Here is an 8,869-nt window from a genome sequence, read left to right on the forward strand (position 1 = left end):
GGGGGCGGGGCGAGGGAGGGTGCGAGGGGCGGGCAATGGTGGAGGAGGGGGCGAGAGGGAGGGAGTAGTGAAGGGGCGTGGCAACTGGAGGGGAGGAGCGATAGAGGGGCGGGGAGGGAGGGGCGTGGCGGAAAGAGAAAAGGGTCCGACCGGGGAGCCAGGCTGCGGACCACCCGCGGGGTGTACGCAGCAACGAGGCGGGGCTAGGTGAAGACAGGCAGGACCAAGGAAACCAGACAGACAGACAGACAGACCCGCGGGGTGTACGCAGCAACGAGGCGGGGCTAGGTGAAGACAGGCAGGACCAAGGAAACGCGAGGCGGAGCTTAAAATAGATGGGGAGGGACGGAGCCACCCGTGGCGGAATCTTGGTGACTAAAGAAGCACAAGGCGGAGCTTGAGATGTAGAGGGCAAGGGATGTAGTTCTGAAAGATGGCGGCACATGGTGGAGGCGGAGCTTAAGGCAGGTGGGCGGGGTCTATTATGGGGGCGGGGCTAGGGCTGGAGGTAGGTTTGTGTAGGGCTGGACCCGCCTTACTGAGCCCTCTTACCTTGCCTGGGGTAAGAGACCGGGCCACTGCCCTGAGGAGATGCCCACTGTCCTCTGAGGACACTCTCGCCTCTACCTGCGCTGTACCTAGACAGCTCATTGTGTCACTTCTCTGCCGGGTCACAAGGCGCAAATTCTAGGACTGGGGTGCAGAGATTTCTAGCCAGCTGCACCCGGGTGGCTGGGACACCCTCCCCACCTGTTGAGTCGGGTGGGCCCAATGGTACCAACCAGAACCCACTGCCTAATTATGGGTCCCCGTGCCAAATGAAAAGTGGAGCTCTTTGTCAAAAATGTTAAGCATTATTAGTCGAGATGCCAGTGGAGAGGATAGAGTCACCTTAAAATTGTGGCCCCTAAAGAGAGACATCAGCCCCTGGCCCTCAGGGCTCTCTTCTTCACCCCTGCTGAGCTGGGCCAGAAACAACAGCTGTAGACCAAGTGTCCCGAAAAAGGGCTGGCATGGCTTTCAGGGTCACAGGACAGACCTGGGCACTAGCAACTCTGGCAAAATTGCATTTGAGCTCATCCATCCCCCTCACACACACACACTCATGGGTGAGCATGTGAGCCCCAGCATCTTGAAGGACTTCAGGGCCACTCTGCAAGCCCCGGCACAGATCCACAAAACTTACACCTCCATATTCTTTTTTTTTTTTTAATTTATTTATTTATTTGTGTGTGTGAGTGTGTGTGTGTGTGTGTGGCCAGCTCACCCACCAGGGGGCGGGGCTGGCTGGCATGTGGTGCTGGGGGACTGAACCGTGGTCCCTGTGCTTTGCTAAGCTTGTTCTAAGTAGGTGCTTTAGACCACTGAGCCATCTCACCAGCCCCAACCTCCATATTCTTAATCTTTGGCCATTTCTACCCCACTCTGGCATCAATAGGCATGAGGGGAATGTGTCACAGATGGATACAAGGTGATTTTGTTCTGAAGGTGGAACCCAGGTCCCCTCCTTGCCAGGCAAGCACTCCCACTTTTTATTATATTCTGAGACAGGTCTCGCTGAGTTGCTGCTTCAGCCTCTCCAGAAGCCAGGATTACAGATGTGGCCTATCATGCCACATCTGTAAGATTTAATTTTTTTACTGCACAGTCTGGCGGTTCCACAAATGCAAAGCATCCTGGGATCAGTTTTCCCTGTTTTGCAGACAGAAGCCAAGCGGATACAATTTTTCCCCAGGGCAGGCAGGGCCCTTCTGTCTTCTCTCTGAACTGCTCTGTGGTCTTTGGAGTAAAGAGTTGGTTATCCGTGTCCTGATGGGACTTTGGCCTTGCTACACTGGAGGACAAGGTTTGCTCCGCCCTGGATCCAGAAGCCTCCTGGCTCTGTGCTCTCCAATCTCTCCACATTTGGGGATCTTGGTAAGGAATCGCTGATTCTCCTGACATTTTGTCCACCAAGGGTCCCCGGGCAGGAAAGGTTTCCCATTGCTTGGGACAGCAGGATAGGGCTTGGGTCAGGTCTGGGAAAGCAGGTGAAGACAGAGAGAGGTTTTGGCTCTGAGCTCTGCTTAGCTTCGCCTGCTGCAGCTGGGACGCAGGCTCTGTGTGGAGGATCTGGGGCCGAGGCCCATGGGTCCCAGCGAAGACAACTCCACTGCTGCGACTGCCCACCACATGGGCAGAGGGAGGGAAGAGCCAGGTGCAGGGAGACTGGCTGACGGAGGGTGTCCTTATGTTCCGGATGGCACTGCCTGTATGCCAAATCCAGCCTGGTGGGTAGGGGAGCGCTCGAGGGGTGGTGACCCTGGAGGCCTGGTGCTGCATTTGATGCGCTTCAAGCTGAATGTCAGTGAATGCTCAGCCAGGGGCTGAGGTATAGCTGGGGTTCTAAGTCAGGTGAAGAAATTCAGAGGAAACATTTTCAGGGCATAAGTAAAAAAAAAAAAAAAAAAAAAAGGTCAGGCGTGATGGCACACATCTAAACTCAGAACTCAGAAGGCTGAGGCAGGAGGATCACTGAGAGTTCAAGGCCAGCCTAGGCTACAAAGTGAACTCAAGGCCAGCCTGAACTGCATAGTGAGACCCTGTGTCAAAAAGACAAAAAAAAGAAAAGCTGGGGATTTAGCTCAATGGCACAGTGCCTGCCTGGCAAGTGTGAGGTCCTGAGTTTAATTCCCAGTACTTAAAAAAAGACAAAAAGAAAATGTGTAGCTCAGTGATAAGGCAATTGCTTAGCATATATGTGGGCCTGGGTTTGATCCCCAGCATTGGGAAGGAAGGAAGGAAGGAAGGAAGGAAGGAAGGAAGGAAGGAAAAGGAAGGAAAGGGAGGGAGGGAAAGGAAAGGAAAAAGAGTGAACCAGGTGACCAGGTGTAATTCCAGCACTCTGGGAGGCTGAGAGAGGAGAATTGCAAAAGAGATGCTAGCTTCAATCATAAGTAACACAAGAAAGAAAGAGCCGGGCGGTGCATGCCTGTCACCCCAGCCCTGGGGAGGCTCAGGCCCAAGAATCGCTGCAAGTCTGAAGCCAGCCTGGATTGCACAGTGATCCCCAATCTCAGTAATGGTGATGATTTGGGGCCAGGGATGAGCTCAGCAGCTCAGCCAGACCCTGAAATCAATTCGCTTCCTTGACTGGATGCCAGAGGGCGATAGAGAGCAAACCTGCCGGCGCGTCCCGCCCAGGACCCGGACCTGCCCTTGTCAACTAAACAGTTCTAACAGATCAGTCCGACTAAAATCAAATTTAAGGCCAGCCTGAGAAAAAGTAGTTTCTTTGTAACGGGCTGGCAATACAAGCTCATGGTAAAGCACCTGCACGCGTAGGGTCACAGATTCAATCCTCAGCACCCCGAAAGTCGGGTGTGAGGTAGGTGGGAAGGAAACCCAGCAAAAGACAAGGGACAGGAACCAGAGAGTGGGGACAAGGTGTTGCCTTTAAGACCTACGGAAGAGCTAGATCTTGGTCCTGTGGATGAGACCAAGGCAGAGGGAGATTGGAGGGTTTCACTGAGTGGGGCATGGTCTTACCTCCCGGCTCTCCGCCAGCCCCCCGGAGCCTCAAGGTGCCAGCCCAGGGGCTCCCACTTGCCCAGGTTCTACATGTACACGTGCATGACTGGTATCCCCACACTCCCAGGCCTTGCTTACAAATCCCTTAATTTGTCATCTAGGACTTGCCCAGTGTGTACAAGGCTCCTCTTTTTAAATTTATTTATTTATTTATTTATTTATTTATTTATTTATTTATTTATTTATTTATGGCCTTTTTTGAGACAGGAGCTCACCATGTAGACCGAGCTGGCCTAAAACATCGATCCTCCTGCCTCAGCCTCTCCAGTGCTGGGGTGACAGGTGTGCACCATTGTGCCTGGTAAGCTCCCCTTTTGCACTTTCTAGGAAGAGACTAAAGAGAAGCATGGGACCGGTGGGACCTGCTGTGAGACAATGACTTGGTCTTGAGCACTCCCAAGCCTGTCACACTGGCCCTCTGCCTCTGTGTCTGGGCTACCCAGTGTCCCAGGAAAGGCAGAGGTGGGAGAACAAAACAGCAGAAAAGGCCAGGCGTGGTGACCCACACCTGTCATCTCAGCACTCAGGAGGCTGAAGCAGGAGGACCACCTTGAGTTCAAGCCCAGCCTGGCCCACCTACAGAGGCCCTGTCCCAGAACATTGACAACACAAGTAAAGGGTGTCTTAGCCCCTCATCCCACCCACAGGTCTACCATGAATCATACATGCTTCCTGGTCGATCATGAGGAGGTCTGAACAAAGATGCCGAGTCCCTCACAGATGCACATGTACATGTATGATGTGAGCACACACACGAACACACATGTCCTTGTGCCTCAGCTCAGAATGCCTCTCTGTACCCCCTAAGGTGCCCACAAGCCAACCTTCAGCCTCCATCTCCCTGCCAGCCCTGGCTGCCCCCACCTACGCTGCCACCTGTGTAGCAGCTCCCCACCCACCCTCTCGGCTCAAAAGAGGCCCAGGCCAGCTGGGGCACCACCTGGAACAGGTTGATGCTGTTCTCCCGGAAGTGGGGGGAGGGGTGGGGTCACGGGGCTGGGCGGGGTCCCTGAAGGCGATGTCTCTCTCTCCACCAAGGCATAAAGCTGCCCAGCCTGGCAAAGGACAATCGTCCGGTCAACCTGCAGACAGCACACCAGGGCCCTCACTCCACACCCAACTGCGAGAGAAGACCCAGCATCACCCCCTGGTAAGAACTAAGACAGCCCATGAGGCAGGTGGCACTCAGGGGACCTAGGGAGACAGGTGGGGCTGGAGCGTGTGGGCCTCCCCAGGAGACCCCAGGAGCCCCATCCCGGCCTCCCAGGAATGGGGGCAAGAAAGCATTTGAGAGCTGGGAGAGCAGGCGCGCTTCTGCACCCTGCCTCCTGTGTCAGCCCGCGCTTCTGCACCCTGCCTCCTGTGTCAGCCTGCTCAGGACACCTCCAGGCCAGCTGGTGTGTCGTCTCCCACCCACGGGGGAGCCTGGGTGTGCCCCAGCCACCCAGCTGGAGCACTGAGGCTTCAACCTTGAGGCAGATCGTGGGTGGTGCCGCTCAGCTCCTGGGAACACGAGGCCCCCATGCCAGCTGTTCCAAGGCCGCCTTCATCCCCAGTCCTCCCCGCAATTGCTTGCCAAGCTGCCCCGTGTGGGGCACCGAGCTCGCTCAGTGCTGAGGCTGCAGTGGTGACTAAGCCCCACTTCCTGCCCTCAGGGGGAGTCACAATCGAGTAGGCGGGAGTCAGGAGCACACACATCATAACATCGAGGTGGGTGGCAGGTGTCTCAGAAGTACTGTGCAGTCACAGGTGGCATCCGGATGCCAGAGGAGGGAGGGAGGGGATCAGAGGTGGCCTGAATTGAGTTGCGTTTTTGTTTCTTCTGTTTTTTTCTGGGCAGGGTCTCACTAGGTAGTTCGCTTTGTAGCCCAGGTTGGCCTCAGACTCACAGTGATCCTCCCTCCTCAGCCACCTGAGTACTGGGATTAGAGGCCTATGCAACCAGGCCCAGCTCATGTGAGTTGTTGGGTTTTGGTTTTTGTTTTTGTTTTTTGTATTTTAGGGAAGGGTCTACAGGGTGTTCAGGGTCTCACTACTAGGTGGGACTCGTAGTGATCTGCCTGTTTACAGCCTCCCAAGAGCTGGGATTACAGGTGCACGCCGCCATGCCCAGTCTTCATATGAGTTTTTAAGCCCAAGTTTCATCATAAAATGAACATTCCTGGCAGCCACCTTCACAGTTTCCACTTCCCTCCCCACAGAGACAATGACTATGTTCGAAAATGTCACCCGGGCCCTGGCCAGACAGCTGAACCCACGAGGGGACCTGACAGCCCTGGACAGCCTCATCGACTTCCAGCGCTTCCACCCATTCTGCCTGGTGCTGAGGAAGAGGAAGAGCACCCTGTTCTGGGGTGCACGCTACGTGCACACTGACTACACCCTCCTGGATGTGCTTGAGCCAGGCAGCTCACCCTCAGGTCAGCCCATGTGGGGGCTGGGTTTGGGGCTGGGTGTCATCTGATCAGGGGCTGAGTGGTGAGGGGACCCAGGATGCCCATGGGCCCAGCCCCTCCAACCTCTCCCTCCTGCAGAGCCCACGGACGCAGGTAGCTTCAGCTTTAAGAACATGCTGGATGCACGAGTGGAGGGAGAGGTGGACGTGCCCAGGACGGTGAAGGTCAAAGGCACAGCTGGGCTGTCTCGGAACAGCACGCTGGAGGTCCAGACCCTCAGTGTGGCCCCCAAGGCCCTGGAGTCCGTGCACAAGGAGAGGTAAGAGAGGCTGGGTGAACTCACTCAACACCAGCACCCTGTCTCAAAGAAAAAAAAAAAAATCAATCAAAAGGGACAGACAGAGGGCCTGTTGCCAGGAGCAGGACAGACTTCACTTGGTGGCAGATGCCAGAGAGAAGGAGAAGGCTTTGTGGAAGATGACCCTGAGTTTTGGCCCAGATTGTGACACAGGTGACAGACTAAAGGTGGCTGTGGCAGGTGGCAAACAGGAAGCAGAGGTGACCTGTAGGGGAAAGACTGTGAGTCACCCTTGAGGATGCTGGGAGTTTGTGGTTCTGCTCTGGGGTCAGCTAGGGATGTTCAAGGTGGCCAGAAATCCGGGCAGAGCCCTGGGAAGAAGCTGAGTTGGACAGACAGGTGCCGGATGGCAGTCACCAAGAAGAAATGGCTGGAACTAGGGGACTCCAAAGGGGCTTAGAGAGTAGAGGTGAGGGACCAGAACCTCAGGGAACGATTTAGGGAACCGGATAAACTTGGAAAGGGGAGGCAGACAGAATGGGCAGGGTGTAGGCAGCCGAAATGCAGGCAGAGAACAGGGTGCCGGGGTGCCCAGAGGTCATCCGCCTGGGTGGTGGCGGGTTGCTGGGACTGGGGCCGAGCCTGGAAACAGAAGCTGAGTCATCAAGCAGTCAGAGTGGTCGGTGAGGAGACAGAGTGTCCTGGGGCATCTTTTGGGATATTTGCCAGTAAGGGGAAGGGAAGAAATAAGGGTGGTGATGTAAGGGGCAGAGAGAGACAAGGTCAGGGTCAGGGACATTTGCCAAGAGAAGGAGCTGGTGCTGAGGAACTGGGTAGGAGAGGGGGGCGAGAGGCAGAAAGAACCCCAGAAGAGAGGACATGGAGGTGAGTGAGGACAAGCAAGAGGCAAGCCAGCAGGGGGCCGGAGCCGCAGGCCATTCCTGTGTATCTCAGTGCCCTGGAGAGAGGGCCGGGCTGCAGAGCGGAGAGCCTGGGGGTCAGGGCCCCGGATAGCCCCCTCTATGGTCCTGCCCAGGAAGCTGGCCGCTGACCACCCATTCATCAAGGAGATGCGCGAGCGTGGCGAGAACCTGTACGTGGTGATGGAGGTGGTGGAGACAGTGCAGGAGGTCACCCTGGAGAGAGCCGGCAAGGCCGAGGGCTGCTTCTCCCTCCCGTTCTTCGCCCCGCTGGGGCTGCAGGTTCAGTTTGCACTCACACATGTACCCTCTCTGTGCCCCCAAGCTCAAGCAGAGACCTCCTTACTGTCAGAGCTCTCAGGCTCAGCAATAAGACATCTAGGTGAAGGCCAGATGACCCAGGCTTGGAAACTGTGAAGTAAGGCTGCACACCTCTGCCTGGGGAGCTTTAGTCACGGAGGGCTTTCTGGAGGAGGTGAGCCGGGGCAGAAGGCAAAGAGGAAGAAGGAGCCAAGTGAGGTCCTGCACAGGAGCTTGGGGTAGGGCAGGGTGGCACACAGGCAGGTGGGGAGGAGCAGGTCCGCCCAGTTCCCTCCACACAGCTGAAGGAGTAAGACCCAGTTCCTTAGAGGATGTCACTGGAGAAGGGTGGCAGGGCCAAAGCCCAGCCCAGCGAGTCCTGCCGAGTCCTGCCGGGCAGAAAGATGATTAAGGGTTCCCAGCTTCCTGTCTCCCCTCAGGCCCTCAGGCCTGGCCCTTCCCCACGCCCGCCCATGTTTCATGGGGTCTCTGCAGACTCACAGGTCTTCGTGCTCTCACCCTAGGGCTCTGTCAACCACAAGGAGGCAGTCACCCTCCCCAAGGGCTGCGTCCTGGCCTTTCGAGTGAGGCAGCTGATCGTCAATGGCACAGATGAGTGGGGTAAGAGAGACCGCCGTGGTATGAGGGGGATCACCCCTGCGCTGAGGCACCCTCTTGGCGCTGTCAGGGAACAGGACAAGATCGTAGGGGTCATGGAGCTGCAGAGACAGGGGGCCTCCCTGTCCTGCAGGGGTGGGGCAGTGAGGCCCAGAGGCAGAGCGGAGCAGTGGAGGGAAGAGGTGCTATCACAGGCCTGGGGACCTCAAGAAGAGCGGGGCGTAGAAGGGCCTGGGAGGCTGGGGCCACACTAAGTCGGCTCTGGCTCTCCCTGCCTTGCAGACATTCCACACATCTGCAGTGAAGGCACCCAGACCTTCCCCCCTGGAGGTAAGCACATGTCCTCCCCACCCCATGCCAGACCACCTGCTGAGCCCTGCCTGCTGCCACAGGGCCAGCAGGCCCCCTATTTTTGTTTCCCAAGTCCCTAAGAACATCTGTCCTCAACCTCAGGAAGGACAGACAGAGATATAGAAACCCTGCCTGAGAGAGACAGAGAAAGAGAAAGACAGGGACAACCAGAAGCAGAAGATGAGGAGACACTGTGTGTCCCCACACTGTGGGGCTGGCTGCGCTAACAGCAGCACCCCGTTCTCATGATTGGTCACCGGCAAAGCTGCCTCAGTCAAAAAGGCAGAAAGAACCAGGCGAGGTGGAGCAGGTGCCCCTCAGCCCTCAGGAGGCTGAGGCAGGAGGAGGGCAGGGATTTCAAGACCAGCCTGAGCTGCATAGTAAGACCTTGTCTTTAAAAAAAAAAAAAAAAAAAG

At 56.4% G+C, this 8,869-nt stretch overlaps 1 protein-coding gene across 1 annotated transcript in view; it reads left to right on the top strand.

The window, feature by feature from the left end:
• Nucleotides 1–4,454: 4,454 nt before the first annotated feature.
• The window catches only part of Gsdma (gasdermin A), a 10,287-nt gene continuing 5,872 nt past the window's right edge, over nucleotides 4,455–8,869 (top strand). Inside the window, exons 1-7 of the mRNA XM_004633880.2 lie at nucleotides 4,455–4,519; nucleotides 4,609–4,720; nucleotides 5,772–5,990; nucleotides 6,105–6,285; nucleotides 7,301–7,466; nucleotides 8,009–8,105; nucleotides 8,385–8,432. Of these exons, the coding sequence (XP_004633937.1) occupies nucleotides 5,777–5,990; nucleotides 6,105–6,285; nucleotides 7,301–7,466; nucleotides 8,009–8,105; nucleotides 8,385–8,432 (706 nt within the window). The 5' untranslated portion in view covers nucleotides 4,455–4,519; nucleotides 4,609–4,720; nucleotides 5,772–5,776. The remainder of the gene's footprint in view (nucleotides 4,520–4,608; nucleotides 4,721–5,771; nucleotides 5,991–6,104; nucleotides 6,286–7,300; nucleotides 7,467–8,008; nucleotides 8,106–8,384; nucleotides 8,433–8,869) is intronic.

The sequence above is a fragment of the Octodon degus genome, unplaced genomic scaffold (genome assembly GCF_000260255.1).
Source record: "Octodon degus isolate 3935 unplaced genomic scaffold, OctDeg1.0 scaffold00056, whole genome shotgun sequence".
Lineage (NCBI taxonomy): Eukaryota > Metazoa > Chordata > Mammalia > Rodentia > Octodontidae > Octodon > Octodon degus.